At 44.3% G+C, this 19,987-nt stretch overlaps 3 protein-coding genes across 3 annotated transcripts; 2 read left to right on the plus strand and 1 right to left on the minus strand.

The window, feature by feature from the left end:
* Positions 1–1,757: 1,757 nt before the first annotated feature.
* LOC100827014 lies at positions 1,758–11,003 on the minus strand. The gene is given in 16 exon segments (XM_014897363.2): positions 1,758–2,219; positions 2,668–2,937; positions 3,215–3,353; positions 3,428–3,502; positions 3,607–3,764; positions 4,155–4,289; positions 4,361–4,502; positions 4,573–4,704; positions 5,032–5,141; positions 5,449–5,593; positions 5,751–5,823; positions 6,128–6,399; positions 8,269–8,441; positions 9,631–9,867; positions 9,955–10,322; positions 10,449–11,003. Coding segments are annotated over 16 exon segments (2,910 nt in total). The 5' UTR covers positions 10,783–11,003; the 3' UTR covers positions 1,758–2,072.
* A 1,472-nt stretch (positions 11,004–12,475) lies between these two features.
* On the plus strand, positions 12,476–14,934 carry LOC100842831 (huntingtin-interacting protein K). The gene is made up of 4 exons (XM_003563123.4): positions 12,476–12,766; positions 13,693–13,748; positions 14,401–14,467; positions 14,548–14,934. Exons 1-4 carry the CDS (start codon positions 12,578–12,580, stop codon positions 14,626–14,628), a joined length of 393 nt encoding a protein of 130 aa, XP_003563171.1. The 5' UTR covers positions 12,476–12,577; the 3' UTR covers positions 14,629–14,934.
* A 1,422-nt stretch (positions 14,935–16,356) lies between these two features.
* Positions 16,357–19,703, plus strand: LOC100841311 (calreticulin). The gene is made up of 13 exons (XM_003563118.4): positions 16,357–16,583; positions 17,096–17,203; positions 17,306–17,498; positions 17,641–17,899; positions 17,981–18,037; positions 18,205–18,252; positions 18,333–18,419; positions 18,516–18,573; positions 18,687–18,754; positions 18,840–18,935; positions 19,025–19,072; positions 19,177–19,236; positions 19,338–19,703. Exons 1-13 carry the CDS (start codon positions 16,484–16,486, stop codon positions 19,476–19,478), a joined length of 1,323 nt encoding a protein of 440 aa, XP_003563166.1. The 5' UTR covers positions 16,357–16,483; the 3' UTR covers positions 19,479–19,703.
* The last annotated feature ends 284 nt before the right edge of the window (positions 19,704–19,987 follow it).

Below are 19,987 nucleotides of genomic sequence, written 5' to 3' on the forward strand. Positions count from 1 at the left end.
TTCTGTTATTCCAGGTACCCGAGGCCGAGGCTTGAAAACAAATTGTCCAAGTTAAATTCGGTTTCAATTCAGAATCGAATTAGGTAGAAGTATAAAAATTACTACCTCCTTCCATGTTAAGTGATTCAAATTTGCTCAGATATGAATGTATTTATGCCTAAAAATCGTTTCGATACATGTAATAGAATGTCACTTAATATGAGACGGAGAGAGTGTATGCATTGGGTTCAGTCTTCTCAGTTTTTTTTTGACACGTTCAGTCTTCTCGGTTAATATGACCATTTTTACTGGGAAGTACATGCGCAAGGATCGGAGGAAGTATTGACTAGGGAGTTTTTGTTTCCCACGGAACTTTGAGTTTTCTGTTAAATTTGGTTGATAAAATAACCTGTTCTACACGCCTCCATGCTCTGTTTGGACTCAAAGTTTTTTCTAAACCACGGTATTATTTGTCCTGGGTAAAGGATACCACAGTTTCATGAAAACCACATTTAAAAGTTTGGCAAAACTACTGACCTGCTTGGTATCAAAGTATTCCCTAATAATAAAAACAGGAAGGTTTCCTTCGTCGTCGTCCGCCGTGCATCAATTTTCGTGTATGTTCTGATTTTCCGTGTCTCCTTACACTCCATCGAACCTTCCTTTTCATATTCCCACAGCGCTGCCTTCCCAGGCCGCCACCGCCGACTCATCTACCCGCGCAACACCTCCCTGTGGTGACCGCTCTCGATACGCGTCGGCGTCGGATTAGATTATCGTGCAAGAGACGAGCAAAGGGGTCCAGGGCTGATCGGCGCTATACACCGCCGCACGGTTCCTCGTGCACTACGCCATCGCGTGCTCTGACGCCAGCCACGGCCGGCAGGCGGCGTGGACTGGGTGCCATGTCCCTGGCCGCGGCTGCTAGCATCGGTCCCGAGATCATTTTGATTGAATGTCCAATTATATTGTTATGTTTTGTATAAACATGAATTTTCACGTGCACATGTTTAAGAAACCGTGGCAACGCACGGTCACTGTACTATAAAATTAAAAATCTACTCATCTGTGCTTCTTCTTCCTCCAGCCCCCACCCCTCTCTCTCTCACGGAGATGCGCGGCTGGACACTAGTAGCAACAAAGATATGTGTTGAAGATCCTTAATTAAATCGGCATGCAAAGTAATAAATGGACTAGTTAAAAAACAACCCTAGGCGGTGGCGTGCTGGAGCTGCGGGTTGCTGCCTTGCTGGTGACCTGCAGCGGCGGCGCGGCTACCTGCAGCAGGAGCGGCGCGGCAACCTCCAATGACGATGCCGCATTGATCTGCAGCAGGTGCGGCGACCTCCTGCGGCAGAGCGCGTGGAACTTCAGTGGGGGCAGCGACCCGAAGCGGGGATAGCACGGCTACCTGACCTGCAGGGGTGACATCGCGGCAAAAGGCAGCGGTGATGGCTCGACGGGCGCCCGGCGACCTGCAGCGCTGACGGCTCGAGGGGCAACGGCATGGAGATGCCTTTTTTGTCCGTGCTCTGTAAAAAATAAAGAGGTCTGGACCTCTTTATTTTATACTGAGAAAATACATCGGTTTTGAAAATACTTTGGTATTAATTTTTTAAGTAGTCAAACACCTCGTGGTATATAAAACTAGAGTATATCTAAAAACTGTAGTATTTCCAAAATACTTAGAAAAAACCGAGCTACCAAACATAGCCTGAAAGTGATCATTTTGTAGACCAAGGCAAAGAACAGAAAACAGTGTTGATCAGCTGCAAACCTGCGGGAAGCTGACTTCTCGCCAGCGTTGTGATTAATTACACTGCCCACCGCAGAACAGTGATGCATTGGGTTTAACCGTTCAAACCGACAGGCGTATTGAGTTTACCCAACGGCCGAAGTGGCTCAAGGGAACCACCAAGGAAGGAGAATGGCACAGCCACACCACAGAACAATGTCATTAAAAGGCTAGCTTTCTTTTTCCAGATCAAACCTGTTGGAAACAACGTTACAAAGTCACCTAACTTTTGCCACATAAACCGTTCCTTGTCAGCCACCTAGCAAATTCTTCCTCTACAAGTCTCTCGACACCCAGCTCAATCGCATTTCTGGGCTCTTGTGATCTCCCACACGGGGAGGGCCTCCTTGCTCAAGCTGGACATATCGCCCCGCTTGTTGGTGTTTGCGATGGCAACCGTGAAGCTCTCGTTCTGGAGAGTGAAGAGGTACATCATCCGCTCGTCCTGGTCATATGTATCATCAGGGAAAAATTAGCTTTCAGTGAGAACAGAGTCAAACAGTTTGGATTGTGGATCTGTGCACGTGCATGCTACCGGTGGGCGGTGGCGGCAACCTGACAGGCAGACGTGATTGTGCATGACATGAGGGTGACACCAGTAGGCCACTGAAGGCGAAGGCAAAATTTGAATTTTACCGAAATGATGGAATGTAAGCATGCTTTGTTGTTGACGAACATGTTTTTGCTCAAGAAAAGTAAGAAATGAGCCCAGCCAAAATGAGGGCATTACTGCTGACATGAAGCACGCATTCAGCCCTTAACTGACTAAATGTGAAACACTAAACATCTTAGGAATTGTTCAGGAAGACTATTCAGAGCGGATACTAAGAAGTGCTGCCTTAAATATTAGGAATCTGTTGTATGTATGATGGGAAAAGTTCACCAGTTAATACCTCGGGGAGTTCCATATATTCATCAGGAGATATTTGAAGGAACTCGACAGCCGTCTGCCCATTACACCATGCGAAGACCTTTTCACTGTCATCCGCAATGGTCAAGTGCAACTGAAAGCCATGTGTGCATCCATTATGACAGGCAACTTTACAAAAGGAGCACTGCAGCAGTCCATCTGATAGTTCATTCACAACATAGCCACAGAGATTGTGGAATAGCGACAACTTCAAACTGTTGCGATCAATGTGATCAAGTCGGACACGGCATATCTGTACAATAAGATTTAAGGACAGGATGTTAGCAACTCAAAGAACTGACTACAGTTGAAGAATACAGCCAAGTTCTTAGAAACATACGTAAAATAGGTACTCGTATCTGATTTGTTTCAAACAAAGCATATTTGAGATTGACTGTACTGTATAATGGGGCATGCTAAAGATGATACACTGATTATTTTATACATATTGTCAGCGTCTAAACTTGTCTAAACTTGAAATGCATTAAAAGAGATCTCATAGCAGTGATGGCCTATTGGAGAAGACTTACATGTGTTCTGTTTGCTGAATGGGGAAGGTCTGACAAGAGTGATAAATTATAAAGACATGTTGAATTCAGCAGCGCTGGCAGCAAGCTCAAGTTAACAAACAGAGATCCTGACTCCTTTTCACACCATGACACTTCAAGGCTGTTAAGAAAAAGAAATCAATCAACCAGAACTCCAGAAGTTTACACACATTATGGCAGGATTGCGCTGCTTACGTCTTTGTTACACTCAAGGTACAAGCCAAACCAGAGATGTACACCATATGACCAACTCCAACTCTACCTAATGACCTGCACAGGTATCCATACAACATAATGAATTTCAAATCATATTAGAACACGTTGATTTGACATAAGAAACGATAATCCGTAAAAATAACTAAATATAGTGATACCAGTGTCCAGTAAAGGCAAGCTTCATCAAGACAGCTCCTGTTATGTCTTCTATCTCCAAATAAAAGGTAGTCCCAGATGTGCTTGCTTTGCAAGCACTTGTTACGGTGCCAAACAGACTAACTCCCACCATTTTATCATGAAGTTCACTTACACACACCTACAAATGAGGAATGTCATAGTCATACAGCTACCAGAAAAAAAAAGGTATTGCAGGAACCTTTCTACATGCACAAAAACTACATGATAATACACTCAGACTGTAAAGCACAAGATGCACATAAACAGAACTAACAGAAATTAAACATATTTTGACATGCAACAACTAAAAAGAGTACAAGGTATTAAACATTTTAGGTTTTACTGCAGTAAAGTCAACAAGTATGTTAAACTATACTACTGTTACGACACAATATAACTCAATACAAATAAAGCTTCAGCAGAATAAGTGGTGAAAGGTTAGATCAACAAGTAGTTGCAAGCAAGACAATGATCAGTAAAAGTTCTGTTCTGAAAAGAAACACAGACAAGTGAAGATTAGCTTACATACTCGAAACGGATATTTGCTGAAGTCAACTGAACCATGCAAATCACGTGATAATGTCACTTGTGAAGCCATATTATCGACTGGAACACATGACAGCCGAGGTCCTTGGCTCCTTACTGGAGTAGGTGTGAGAAGTACCTAGCACATAATCTTTCTGTCTTGGTCAACAGTAGTGAAGAAATAAGTAGCACCGAGATATTCCAACCAACCTGTTCCTCGTGTTGAGCAATTGGCACCAAGTAAAGCTGTGTTGCACTACCATACTCAAGGCACAATTCCTGAGATTCCTCATGATTACTATCCACAAGATTTGCAATGAAAGGATTATCCAGTGCAAGCATGCTCCCTATACTGAAAAGAAAATGTTTAGCTTGCTATAACTTGACCGAAGCAGGTGGTACTTATATCGAGTGAAATGAACCTGAAAAGATTCGCAAGCAAAACCTGCTCTCCCCATAGAATAAATTTTATCTTCCCACCATCAGTGTCTACAAGTACAATCTGCTTTCTTTCCGTACATCCAAAAGGTTCCAAGGACTCAATCTTCTCAATCCTGCAAGAAAAAAGGCTGGGATGGTTTGATCCTTAACATCACAAAATTGATTTAATAAAACAGGTTTAACAAAAGTAATCTATTATGAACAAGTACAATATGCTTTCTTTCCATATATAGCATGAACATATAAATCATGATGGGTTTAATAAGACTAATCTATAGTGGCATATGTTGGTAAATTTTCTATAAACTTGATATTGTAGATATTAGTACATATTATTTATATATGTATAAATTTGGTCAGACTTTAAGAAGTTTGACTTAGGACAAAGCTATAACATCTTATAAAAAGGAACAGAAGGAGTAATAGATGTCTCATTTTACCTTGCATAAAATGAGTATACAACATCATTTCTACTTTTCTCTTCCTTCATAGAGGAGAAAGAATACGTGCAAAACTGTACACCAAGTAACATGGCATCTTCATCTTCATCCTATATAAATCAAAGGCAAGTCCAAAGAGAAACAGGACAAGTGTCAAAATTAAATTTATAACAGCTTAAGCATAAACTATTTGTCTATATAGATATAAAACATTGATGTTGATCTTGCAAGTAGAAGAGATGATGTGGTTTCACATTCATCTTAAACTTTTTTGAATTTCTAGCCAATTGCCAGGTATGGAAGTCACTATGAGGGATGAAAATGCAAGTAAAACAAAGGATCATATGACCTGAAAAATTGCTTTAAACAGTACATATGAACACCCCTTCCTTACACCTAAGAGCTTTGAATAGTCACCTCATCAAGTAATATCACCATGTATTCTGTTGGCAAAATACGAGCACGGCCAGATCCCTCCACAGCTGTGCGAAGACAACATCCAGTGAGCACAACTTCACGACCCTTCTTCAAGGTACAATTTTGCCCTATATAATTATAGTACCTGGCGTGAAAGTTTGGGGAAAACGGAAGTCAGACCAATAAAAAAACTCATCCTCATTCATTCCATATCTTTTGATGCATTTCATCCTGACTTTTACCATGAACCATGATATCATCAAACAAAACGGAACGTCAACTAAGCAATTGGTCAGACCTACCTTCGGTGTAGATATAGATCAATAGTGGATGTACTCCACATGTCTCCCAAGGTAAGCATGTATATTTTTGTACCTACAAGAATGACACGCAGATAAAAAAGGAGGCATCAAGGACAAATGCAGGTTTGGAAATTTTGTAACAAAATGGCATTTCAAATGGTAACTAAATTAGTAGTTTAATACAATGTGCGTAATCAAGGATAAAGTTGAACGAATTGATAACACCGACGAATCATGGAAGTTGTGATGATTGGGGGATGCTTAAGATTCTTTATACTGTTTTGAATGCTTGCCAGGAGGGAGATATCCCCCATCTGAACTGGTAACAAGTATATTTTGTTCATTGGATGACGCAGAGTACATGTGCTTAAGCATACCAGGAAGAATGAAAACATCGATGACGACTGCTTCAAGGACACTCTTGGGAGAAAGGAAGTTCTTCTCATGGATGGAATCAATTGTGATAGTACTAGGAAGCCTCCTCCTTTTAGTCCTTTTGTTTAGAAGATTGGTCAGCTCAACCTTCCTCTTTGCAGTCAGAGATTTACGCTGTTCTGTCCAGGACTGTCAAAAGCAGCAAAACTTTAACCCCCTAAGGAATCTGTCTACTACATGAAAACACAAAAGGAACCTCCAATCCAACAAGTACAAGAAATGGTAACAAAATACAACGTGAGACATTGATTTGCAACATGTGTATATTCTGTGGAACAACTAACAAGCAAAAAGCATGGAGTTGCCAATTTGAAGACCCTTTGAACCACAACCTAGCATACCAGCAGTACTGAAAGCTACAGAAGTGAACAAAGCCAAGGTGCTAAAAATCAGTAACAGGTACTCAACGAGTAAACCAACAAGTAGTGACTATAGGAACTTACCAGTAATTGTAAGGTAACAGGTGGTGAAAGGTTCCTTACACAGCATAATAGACTCATTTTACTACATAGGAACGAAGATTATGCATGTCCTTGTCTCTCTGAATAGTTCAGTCTCAACAACACAGTGGTTAAGGACTCAAAATAAGAACACATTGGTTAATCCTTACACAAAGGGAAGCATCCATGTACATTGTACGGTCAAAATCGAGCTAATCAAACAGAATGCTAGGAAACAGCAATGACCTAACATGAATGAGAAGCGTAGCATATTCGGGAAAGACTGAAAGAGTGGCACGTTAAGCGCTATTAACACAGAAGGCTATATACATGTACAACGAATTGAACTAGACTACTAGAGCGACTCACTCAACAGAGGAACCTGATTGATCAGTAGAACAAGTACCCCACACTTGATCCAACAACAGCAAATCTGACTGGCTGGCTGGCTGACTAACCTGGTGGAGGTCGGAGAGGAGGATGGCGGCGGTGACGCCGCTGGAGTAGGCGCGGCACGACTTGAGCACCTGCGCCACCGCCCAGCCCCACGGCGGCCGCGCCGGCGCCGGCCCCGCGCCGGGGGACTCGTAGCCGTCGTCGCTGGAAGAGGAGATGAGCATGGAGATGGCGTAGTCGACGAACTCGAGGAAGGCGCCCCCGTCGGCCGAGGCGGATCCTGCGGCGGGCTCCATCTCCATGGATGGAACCCTAGGAGCCTAGGAAGGGGAGGAGAGCGGGAAGGAAGACTGTGGAGACCGGAGACGAGCGCGGGATTTTTGCCTTAGCAGGAATGGTTTTCCTTTCGTTCTCGTTACAACTAAAAAAATACAACTATCAGATAGTGTTGTGTCAATGACATGTGGCGCCATATCACAGCCGGTGATATTTTCTGCTGGCCATAGTTTCAGTTCCCGAAAATAGAGTTTCAGAAGTGATGTTTTGGCAATTTTCTCAGCAGAAACAAATATTTGTTTTTTTCTCGCGGGGAATAAACAGAAAAGATGTCAGTCAAGACTTCAAGAGCTTCTCTGCCGAAAGAAGGCAACTTCAGAACTCCAGGTTCCAAGAGATCAACAGGTTCAGGTGGATCTCACAACACATCGTCGACTCATCGAAGTATCAGATTCAGATAGATTATGAAGTGCTAACATCTCAGCCTGAGAAAGTGGAGACAGATAACAGTTTAGAATACTAGCATGAACAAACTGTAATGCCTCCACACAAGCTGACAATTCCTAGGGCCGAAAGGAACCATATTATGTTATGTAAGTGAGAGAGAACAAATCCAATTCACGGTTACATCATCCTTTAACAAAGGTTCCCTCATAAACTCTAGGCAAATATCTCCGAGCCTGAAGAATATCCACATTTATCCGACATCATCAAGACTCAAAGGGGGAAAACTGGTAATTTAAGAGCGGAAAACTGGTGATTTAACGAGTAGTCAACTTTATGTGCAAAAGCAAGAGAAATGTAAGAAAAAAAAAGAAGGAAAAAAAAACTGCCGCGCTGTGTACTGTTCACAACGATTGGTTGATGAAGCCATCTCACTGCTAATCTCCGCTGACAGAAACTGAGAATCCATGGATGAGCTAGGTTGTGGTCAGTGATCTAAGGCGCATCGGATGGAAAGGGGTTGTCCTTGCGCATTTCCTTTCACCAACAGGTTGTGATCTATGAATAAGACGATGACAGTGATATCGTCATGGAAATGCCTGCGAACCTTCTTGTCAATCCTTATGAGGTCTGAGTAACGCATCTCACGTTTCCGCGCTGCTTCTTGGAGAGCTGCTTTTATGAGCCTTCTTGCACTTCCCTGGACAAAGAGAGTATGGCAGTCATGATAAGGAAACACCATTTATCCGAACAGATTTTAACTATTTACCCAAAGATGGAGAAAATCGAAAAACTGCCCTTCCAGCTATGCTGATGAACCAAATTCATGATGCACACTTCGACTAGTTTGGTAAAACAAAAATGTCAAACTGTCAACAGGACCAACAATTAACATTATTATTTGGCAAGGATGTATCCAATAATTTTACTTGGGCCAGAATACAAAACACAGATATATGCAGCCAATAACACAAGGTGACCAAATAAATCACAGTGTATTTCAATAATTTTGCTTCGTAGCTTCACCCATTGCACATAAATGCATCGACATTATGTTTGGAAATAGCAATAAATGCAAAGCTTGTGAGACATGAAGAGGCCGAAGTACCAAACATAAATATATATGAGCAAGAACACAAGTGACCAAATAGATCTCAGTCATGATACTGCAGCAAGTTATGAATCCCCGGTGCTTGAAGAACAGCACAAAACTGATAATCCTTCCATGTAAGCACTAACATTTTATTATTGGTATGGTCCGAATGGACCTACAGTAGCACAATAGACTATTTACATCATTACAATAGTTACCATGACATGGATGCTCCTGCCAGCATTACAGAAGGGCAATGAGCCTTTTAACACAGCTAACTCTTGATCTAAATGAGTGCTCAAGGTCACAGGAGATGCCTCAAATTTCCTACAGTAATAGGATGACTTAACTCAAAGCATTCAAGAGGAAAGTGACAACTTGGAAATTTTGCTAGCTTGTAACCTGTGACGATTCAAATACACAGGGACAGGTCGCACACCAGTATATACTTTCCATCTAGCACATACCCATCACCGTAAATATCAATTATTAGTTTCATACTAAGAACCCTGGACTAGCTGACTAATCATGCTGGCCAACAAAATATCGGAGCAAATCCAGACTCTTTCTCATACAAAAAAATCAAATTATATATTCTCCTTTGCTTCAAAGTAAATGATGATACTAGGATAATTGGAAAACGAGAACAGTACATCCTAATACACATTTAATCTAATGAGTAGAATAAATAGGCTAGGAAGATTTAAAATCATCTTACACAACAACAGAAAGCCAAAGAAATATGAATCGTTGCATAAAAATTTGAATAAGAGAAGAAAGATATGTGGAATCTTACTGCGCGTTGATTGCTGTGAACAATCTCAACGGCTTCCTGGTTACTCAAGTGTTCCCACAAGCCATCTGAGGCAAATATGACGAAACAGTCGCTTGGTTGAAGATTGCGTGAGATAATAGACGGGGTGGCACTCATTATAGGTCTGCTGAATGGTTCAGAAACTCTGAACTTCTGTTTGATCCGTTCTGTGTTATACCGCGTGTCTTTCAAGTACGCATCACCTAATGATCTCGACACCTGCATCAACCACTGCGTGAGCACTGAACATATAGGCTTCGACAACAGTGGCACAAAACCAAACCCTTTGAGATCAACAAAACCGACCTGTATGATGCCCTTCACTCTCCAGACCCCATGCTTAAGCGCGACAATCTGTGGATCATCGGGGTGCTGGGCCATGAGCTCCTGCCTGACAGCCTCGTCATTGGCATTGTGCTCACTGGAGAGCTGCTCCGCGACGATCTGCCCCGTGCGCCCGGCCTTCCTCCCCAGGACAGCCCGGGAGTCACCGAGGTTGGCGATGAAGAGCGTCCGGTCGTGCACGACACCGACGAGGCAGCACGACCCGGCGGTAGCAACGTCCGGCTGGGTCTCCCACAGGCGCGACACGAGCGCGATGAACTCTTCCTCCGTGGCCGCGAACGCGTCCCTGATGGCGTCCGCCGTCACGCCCCTCGGGCCGGACGCGGCCTCTGCAAACGCAGATCAGACCTAATAAGCTCCTCATCGCATCCCCCACCAAAAACATCAGTGCGGCAATCATCACATAGAATAAGACAGTGAATGCGGTCGTGCGTGGGAGTGGGTGAGTGGCTGACCTCGGAGGTTGGGGACGATGTGGTCGCAGGCGAAGCGGGCGGCGTGGTGGCCCGCGTGGCCGTCGAAGACGCCGACGAAGGTGCCGAGGGGCGGGGCGGAGTCGAGGCGGCACTGGTCCTCGAGCGTCTGGTTGGCCTGGACGAGCGCGACGGAGAGCTCCCCGGCGCCGCAGCCCGCGAGGTCGCGCCACCAGAGGAGCCCGTCGCGGCCCTCAGAGGCCGGGTCCCCCGCCGCGGCGGAGGAGGGGGCCGCCGCCCCCGCCGCGGCGGGCGAGGTCTGCTGCCAGTTGGCCCCGCCGCACGCCGAGAGGAACCTGAGGAGCGGGCCCAGCATGGCGCCGCCACATCGCCGACCGGGGCGTCCCCGAGGTGGGCGGCGGCGGGGGGAATGCGCTGCGGCGGCGGGCGGAGGAGGACGCGTGGTCGCAATCGGCGCCCTTTCGTACGAGAAGAAGGAGAAGAATTACTAATCAAAAAGGTCGTAGCAGTATAAAGGCCGCCGGGTTGGGTGGGGAAGAAGGAAGGGGATGAGACGAGACGGGGACGAACCAAGTAGCCCCCTCCCTTGTTGGGTTTGGTGCGACGCGGTGGAGACGGCAGCGGCGGGCGGCTGGGACGGCCGTCCGTTTTCTCTTTTTTTCTCTTCTTTTTTCTTCTTCTTCTTCTTTTCGGTCACGAATGGGGTCCAGCCGTATGTACGACGTATTTTATGTAGGTATATATGATCACGATAGGTTGTGGTCAGCGTCTTGTATTCTTGTGCGTACGTGCGTATATGTGCGTCCGCGGGTCTGGTCAGCTGGGGCTTGTATTTTTTTTCTAGGAAACACCAAGCATATGCGTATACGCCGACCTGCTAGTCGGCTGGGACTGTATTTTTCTACGAAACAAAGTAGTAGTGTGAGCATGTGGGTATGCGCCCACTGATTTGTATTTTTCTACAGAACGCGGACTATGTATATATCAACCGTTCGGGTAAAGCATATACTCGTATGTTAAAAAACCCAACGGGGCCTTGTAACTAAAAAATTTGATGAAGTTACTACGGACATCAAATTTTCTTATCAATGTGTCGCATGCGTCTAAAAAAGAGATATGACAATGTTGACTATTTGTCCGAAATCGGATGGCCTGACCGGTTCTTCCAGAAAACACCTCATATTTGTACGGTTCGTCTCAACTTATGGTGTTAGGAAAATGTACCACTTGCCATGCTTCATAAGAAAATTCTATAGCGGTTCATTCGTTCACGCAAATTGTGTGACAGTAAATATAAACTAAAAGAAAACATTGCTCAATGACAGGTACGAAATATAATAAGATATACATCCAAATTGGTTACCTGGCTCACCGTGAAAGCTCACCGTTTTCACGAGGAAAGAAGAAGACCATGGGAAGGAAACCAAATAGGCATCGTTCTTCTTACTTTTGACACGGTGCCCTGACTCGTTGTACGCTAAGAGGCATGGCAAAAATGCAACATCCGCATAAGTACGGTATGAAGCACAAACTGGTGTAGGACCGTCCAGGGCGTCCTAGAAGGATGAATTGCATGAAAAAAGATGGCAGGCGCAATCTAGACTGTTGATCATGGCTCGTAACGAAGATCAATTTTAGAGTTTATAAACCTTAAGAGTATGTAAAATTGTTTGGACACGACATAATTTTGATGCACACTTTGTTGGTAAAAAAGAAGAGATCGAATGCATGTTTTGACAGTACATACCAGCAGGAGAGAAATCATAACAAAGAACTGTAAGATGAGGTCATATCATCCTTTGTTTTTTTTTCAAAAATGTGAGCATAACTTTCATATCCCATGAAACTCATTTTAAAGCGTCTCTAATGTCACTCGTAGACTTTTCCTCCAGTCTGAATCCCTTTTCGTTTCTTCCTATACTTCTTTCAAAACCATCGTTCAAAAATCCCAGCCAATTCGCTCAAAACAAAATGTCGTCTCTATTCCTGCACGAATCTCAACGTCGTATCGGTCGTATCGGCGGACAACAAACCCTTCAAAGCTGCATCGCTCCCAGATCCTCCTCCTCAGTTGCACAGGCGACAGCGAGAAAGGGGAATTTTTCGACCTAGGGTTTTAGACAGCCGCATCTCTGAGAGAGAGAGAAGCGATGGGTGCGGCTAGCGACGATACGGCGGCTGCTGCTGCGGCGGCGGCGACGGCAGCGGAGGTCGGCCCCTCTGCCGCCGCGGGGGAGGCGGGGGCGGACTCCAAGGACCTGCAACAGCAGAGCAAGGCGCTGGACAAGCTCACCGACCACGTCGAGGATCGCCAGCTCGACTCCTCCCGCGTCCAATCCGTATGTTCTGCTCAACTCTAACCCCTCAAGTTCTTATAGATCCAACTAACGAGCATCGGAGCGACGAGGTGGAGGATTTGGACTATGGTGGAGCCCAGGCGGCATGATGCATCCGTGTAACACCAGTGGAAATACGCAGATAGTCGTCTTCTGCTATTCCCCAACTTTGTTGGGATGGTGCGCTTCAGCTTAGTTCTCTATGCTGGATTGTAGTGCTGAAACCAGTATGATCCATTTATTGTCTGAAGGAATGCCGTCTAGTTTGTCTGTCTATGTATAGTCTATATGCAAGCCTTATATTTTTCACATAACATGTCAGATACCCAATCCTGTTTAGTTTCGAAGTTTGTTAATTATTCACAAGATATAACTGCTTTAACTGCAATATCATCTAATAACCCACTTGACCTGAGTGCTATTTCCAGTAGTTTTGTCGGATACAAATAACTTGTAATTTGGAATTCTGTTTCCCAACAAGCCATATTTCTTGAATAACTTGGAACTATTGAATAAGCTATCGACATGGCATTCGAAAAGTTCTACTTAGGCAGATGTATAGTTCACCTTCCAGTCCATCCATCGGCCCTGCTTGGATTGTTGTATCTTTTTTGGGAGGGTCAGGTATCTAGTTCAATTCCCCCCAAAGATGAACTAAATACGAGCAGCCACACAAAAAATTCAACAATCCAAGCAGGGCTTAAGCGTTTAAATCTTAATCTTTTTGAAGGGTTTATATATGAAATACACTCCTTCTGTAGTTAATTGAAGTCCCTTTATAGTCTATCAATGCTAAAATTATTGATATCAGGAAAGTAAAAATCTAGATGCAAGATGTAGATGGTAGAACATGGAGATAAATGTGCATTTAATTAAGTTAGTTTTAGGATTACTTTGGTGAAGCTGATCTTTCTTTCTTTCTTTTACAGGCCATGGCAGCTCTTGCTTCATCTAAAGAGGCTGATTGGAATGCAATGAGACTGAGGTTAGTATATAAAGTATCCACACTTTCATTGTTATTATTTTGTTCTCAAGAAACTTCAAATACAACAATGCATTTTTCTTTTTAAATTTTACTGATTGTACAACTACTACCGTTGCAGCAAATGACAATGGTAACTAGCAACTGCTCATGTAAAGGTTGAACGTGAAATTCAGTTTGCATAACAGCTTAGCCTGCTAGAGACTTCAGATCCATTTCTAAAGCCCCTTAAAAGTTTAATTGAGCATTTTATTTCATTTTAAACGAACAAACTGGAAACCCAGACCAGTTGCAGTTTTGCTAGTTCATTATCTTGTTATCTCATAGCCTTTCGACATGATGAAATGATGAAAGAACTAGCCAAGTAATGATAATAAATGAACAGAAATAAACAATTCTAGTGCGATATAGTGATGATTAAGGTTTGTTTACTTTGCAATTTGTGGCTCGAGTTTGCATATATGATCAATTCCATGTTTCTGGTACGTTCTTTAGCCATATGAACTCATTCCAATGTCACATGAAGACAGTGACCTTGAAAAGTAGTGCACTTGGTTTTTAGATAAATGGGTTGACTTTGTTTTCCTGGAAATGTTGTTCATGAGTCATGTGATTGTTGTAACAAAATTGTCATGTTCTTTAACTCTTTCACCAGGGAGAAAGAATTAGCTGCTGTCAAGATCAACCCTACTGATGTTGAAATTATTGCCAATGAGCTTGAGGTGACATCTGAAATCCTCACCATCAGCTTCTTTTTTCTAATACTCAGGAAGTCCCTTTCTAACAGTCTCTGAATATGCAGTTGGACAAGAAAATTGCAGAGAGGACCCTCAGAGAGCACAAAGGCGATGCTGTAGCTGCAGTTCGGTTCTTGCTTCGCTAGTTCTCACACATTTTGCTAGCATGCGAATGGTTTCCTTCAATCGATAGACCATGTGAATCCGCTGTACGTTGCGGTTCCTCCTGTTGAGGGTAACTGTCTGTATCACAATGAGAGGATTATGTTTTGCATCCATGCAGGATTTATCTTCCAATGATCCTGGAAATTGGCTTTCGTTATCCCTAAAACCTGAAAAAATATTCAGGAGTTCATTTACTCTAAAGAAATCCTGATACTCTTTCCATTGGAACAAAAAATAGCTGGAAACCTGAATAGTTGGATTATAATATAACTCCCCAAATCTGATAATTATGTACGAGTTATGGACGGATAGAATGGTGATGGACTGTCTCCATTTGTTGGGACCTGCCTGTTTTTATTAAAAGGTGAAGTTGCCTTCCAAGCAAAGGAACATTTCTTGTGGACGTTACAATTAACCGCCGTACCAAATGCAAATGGCAAATTGTATCTGCTTGACGGCTTCTGCTGCATCATTATGCCCTACGTTTTGCTTGTTACGCAGCTTCTCAAACAAGGAACTGCATCCTGCAACTGGAATTCTGTGTGGCCATTGCAAATGGACTGGAATTCTGTGTGGCCATTGCAAATGGACTTGTTTCACCGTCAGTTTTGACTTGGAGTGATTACTAAGTGCTCAATCTTTTTTGTTTGGATAGAATCATGCTGCAACTTGAGTTTAAACTATCATCACAGCTGCTCTTTTTGTTCGGAAATAGGAGGCGTATTGTTATTGTGCAAAGGAGATGCACTGGTCAACAACTAATACAACTATACGTGGGTATTGTGGCACGAAATTGATTTTCCTTAAGGTAGCTGCACGTTTATACGACCTGGAAGCCAAGTGGGATAGCCTGCGGAATGTTTTTTCGAGACGATGAGGAGCAGCGGTGAGACCACAACAACAAGAGATCGTCAGAGTAATACTTGATCATATCATGAGCTATCTTCGTCTTCATTCCAAAAGGCCATGGCGTTCCTCGTTTCGAGATACTATCCCACAGCACTGTTATTAGAACCGATAAGTCCGAGAGATGTTGTTTCCACAGATCTGAGATTGTCTGGCAAGAGAAAGGATTGATCTGGAGAATTTCCATTGCATCACGGACCGAGGCCAAGTCGAAATGGTTAGTTCTGCCGACGATAGACGAGGTTGCAGCCGCAAGATCGAAATGGAGGAGCTTGTTTCTTGTCAGCCCAACCTACTTCTTGCTGCAAAAGGCAGAGAAATCTGGACACAGATTACAGAACCAGGCTAGGCTATGCCAGGGATCTTTCGCTCGAGATCCTAACGTAAATATTCGAATCAATCCACTCGAGGTCGGTACAATATTTTCTCTTATCTTGGATAATGATAAAAAAAGAGTTCGATTCCCTGCGGATAGAGATATACGAGCAGGCCCACCTCTTCCGCGGGGGCCCAGTTGTCAGAGGACTCACTGGACTACTAGATCCGACGTCGAGCGATATCACCAAAGGGGGGAGGGCGTGGCAACGTAGCCTCTGCCAATCAGGGGCCCCGGAAACACGTCGATTTGCCACGCGGCGGGCTCCCATTCGCCGCCCCATTCCCCGTCCCGTCGCCACGGGCCCCACCTGTGCACCCGGCGCACAGCCATTTCCCATGGCCCACGAGTCAGCGAGCGGGCACCCTTTTTTCCGGCGACGTCACCTCACACCACAGTGTGCGCCGGTGCGCTCCTTTATTAAGGCGCGCCTCGCGTTCCTTCCCTACCCATCTGTTCGTCAGAGAGAGGTTTTGTTGGATCTGGGCCGGTGAGAAGGGTTGTTGGGGTTGTGGACTGGGAGTGAGAGCTCTCGGAAGGGGTCTGTCTACACCATGCCCGCCCTCGCGAGGTCGCCGTCCTTCGCCGTGCTGGCCGTGCTCGCGCTCGCCACCGCCGTCGCCGGCGAGGTCTTCTTCCAGGAGAAGTTCGACGGTGAGCCCCCCCTAGATCCAAACCCTGTTCGTCCCTCGCCGATCGTAGATTCGTCGCGCGTCGATCGTAGATTCGGTCGGGCCAATGCGTCTGATCGACATGTAGTTTAGTTCAGTTCGAGCCGTGCAGTTCATCTGGCCTGTGCCTCGCGATCCGCCACGTTTCGGGCTGCTGTTCATGTTGGTGTTGCGATCATGCCTTGTGTTACGGGAGGCCGTTTGTCAGATCCAGTATTCGAGGAGAAAATTTAGGTGGATTTTCGTGTCGACGCCTGGGTTTATAGGGTTTATTATAGGAGATCTCGGGGTTTATAGTTGCATTTAATTTCTTCGGTTTTTAATGCCATATTGCTGTTATATTCTAGTACTAGTACTGTTTGTCTCGGATGTGGATGTTTACCTGTTTTCCCGGCCATGCATTTTCAATTTGGTGATCGACGAGTAGAATTAGAATTACTGGTTTGGTGGTGCCGCCTGAATCATACTCAACTGCGAATTGTGCCTGACAAGCAGATGGATGGGTGGATCGGTGGGTGAAGTCGGAGTGGAAGAAGGAGGACAACACGGCCGGCGAGTGGAACCACACTTCCGGCAAATGGAACGGTGATGCCGAGGACAAAGGTAATTGATCAATCATAATGCCGCATCTCGTTTTGCTCTGTTCTGTTCTGTGGGGGAGTATGCTGAATTCCTCTGTTTCAATCTGTAACTGTGTGCTTGCAGGGATCCAGACCTCCGAGGACTACAGGTTCTACGCCATCTCGGCGCAGTTCCCGGAGTTGAGCAACAAGGACAAGACCCTGGTTCTGCAGTTCTCCGTCAAGCATGAGCAGAAGCTCGACTGTGGTGGTGGCTATGTCAAGCTGCTCGGCGCTGATATTGACCAGAAGAAGTTTGGCGGCGAGACACCTTACAGGTGAGGACTGACACGTTCAACTTCATGACCATTTGTTTTAGTTTCCTAGCAACGCGATCATCTTTGATCGGTTTGTTTGTTAGTTGGTTGGTTGATTAGTCGTGCTGTTCCTGTGTTTATGTTACTTTTTTTTTAATTCCAGCATTATGTTTGGGCCGGATATCTGTGGGTACGCCACCAAGAAGGTGCATGCTATCCTCACCAAGAATGGCAAGAACCATCTGATCAAGAAGGAGGTGCCGTGCGAGACAGATCAGCTGACACATGTGTACACATTGATCATCCGTCCTGATGCCACTTACAGCATTCTAATTGACAACGCCGAGAAGCAAACTGGCAGCATCTATGATGACTGGGACATTCTCCCTGCAAAGAAGATCAGGGATCCTGAAGCCAAGAAGGTGAGGTTCAGAGATTACTGTTCTAAATGTTAAGTTTTTTTCCGTCACATTTAATAACATTAAATGGTTAATGGGTTGCAGCCAGAAGATTGGGTAGATGAGGAATACATTCCTGATCCTGAGGATAAGAAGCCAGAGGTATGTTATCTTAACTGCTACACACTTTATACGATGATGATGTTTTAGTTTGAGTACTGATTTCTGATCAATGTCATAATACTGAGCTAAGCCATTGTGGATATCTTGTTCCAAATTGATGCTTTATCTCTGGCGTTTTCTTGTCTGACTCATATTGTTCTTTGCAGGGTTATGACGATATTCCCAAGGAAATTACTGATCCTGAGGCAACGAAGGTGCCTAGTTTTTCCACTTCCTAAATAGTTTTACTATGCGTTGTGTTATCTATAATTACATTGTTTAATACCTTTGGCAGCCGGAGGACTGGGACGATGAGGAAGATGGTGAATGGACAGCTCCAACCATGCCAAACCCCGAGTACAAGGGACCATGGACGCAAAAGGTATGGCTGTAGCAGTATGACTAGGTAGTTAAATATCTGAGAAAAGCCTCAATGAGCATTGCAAGGTCTTACATGATTAAACTTTTGTGCAATCAGAAAATTAAGAACCCGGAATACAAGGGCAAATGGAAGGCACCTTTGATTGACAACCCTGGTACGTTTACATTCATTGCACTTGCCCCCCTGCTGTACATTCGCCCTGCTAGCACTCAGACTAAGTCAGCCGTCCATTTACCTCTTCTGCTCAACTAATTCTTTTTCGTGCAGATTTCAAGGATGATCCTTACATCTACGCTTTTGACAGTTTGAAGCACATTGGCATTGAGCTGTGGCAGGTTAGTGCTTAAAAATGGCATATGGCTATCATCATCTGAAGCTTTTGTTGCAAACTTCGTATACTGATTTCTTCATTGACACTAGGTTAAATCGGGAACTCTGTTTGACAATATCCTGATCACGGATGACCCTGAGTACGCCAAGAAGGTCGCAGAGGAGACCTGGGCCAAGCACAAAGATGTATGCATGCCTTCTTACCAATAGCATTTCAGTTTTGTTTCATTTTATTGTCTGTATGTACAGAACTAAGCCATGGCTTTCCTTCTCAGGCTGAGAAGGCCGCCTTTGACGAGGCTGAGAAGAAGAGACTCGAGGAGGTATGTGACATCTTCTGTTCATCTCTTCAGAACTAGTCTGACTGGTGTAATACTCCTTAACTGTACATTCACTACTAACCTGTTGATGTCTTTCTCTGCAACAGGAATCTGCAAGCAGCAAGGATGATGACCTTGATGACGATGAAGATGCTAATGACACAGATGTAAGAACCTATTTCTCTGTTCTGAATGTTCTTATCTACATATGAATACTCTGCAATAATCTTCCCTATAACACCAAATGCCATACTTTTCCCTATGGCAGGAGGACGAGGATGAGAGCAAGTCTTCCGGTGTCGATGCCAAGGATGACTCTGACGATGAGAAGCCACAGCATGCAAACAAGGACGAGAAGGCTGAGGAAGTTAGCAAGGATGCTCCTTCTACTAAGAAGGACGAGCTTTAGGATGTGGGGGGTTAAAGATGCAGATTAAGTCGGTCAGGGTGTATTTCTTTTTCCCATTGGGGTTTGCAGTAGAGCTATCCCGTTAACTAGACTTGGAAATTATCTCTGAAAGTAAGATGAGAAGTAATTCGATCTTGGATCTTGTAAGGCCCCGTTTTAGAACACAGTTTTTTTTTTGGAGGAAAAGATTCGTATGGATAACATTCCTTTACACATTTTGGAACACAGGAATCTCTCGTAGGAAAAGCAAATGAAATTTTCCTGTGCGATCTTTCTCTTTACAGGAAAGGAGAAATGAAGGAGAAACATCTGTTTTGGCAGCCATACTCCATTTGGTTTATGCAGGCTCTTCTGTGGCTGGATTAGTTGTTTTTTAGAGGGATTAGTTGACTTTGCGGCTGGAATAGTTGATATTTGTCGGTATTGAGCAAAATATTGGCGTGCTGGGCAGATTGGGAATGCTTCTGCTGCCTAGGAGATGGTTGGGATCTTGAGAGCATGGCCTTCAC

Source organism: Brachypodium distachyon, chromosome 1, assembly GCF_000005505.3.
Source record: "Brachypodium distachyon strain Bd21 chromosome 1, Brachypodium_distachyon_v3.0, whole genome shotgun sequence".
In the NCBI taxonomy this organism is placed as follows: Eukaryota; Viridiplantae; Streptophyta; class Magnoliopsida; order Poales; family Poaceae; genus Brachypodium; species Brachypodium distachyon.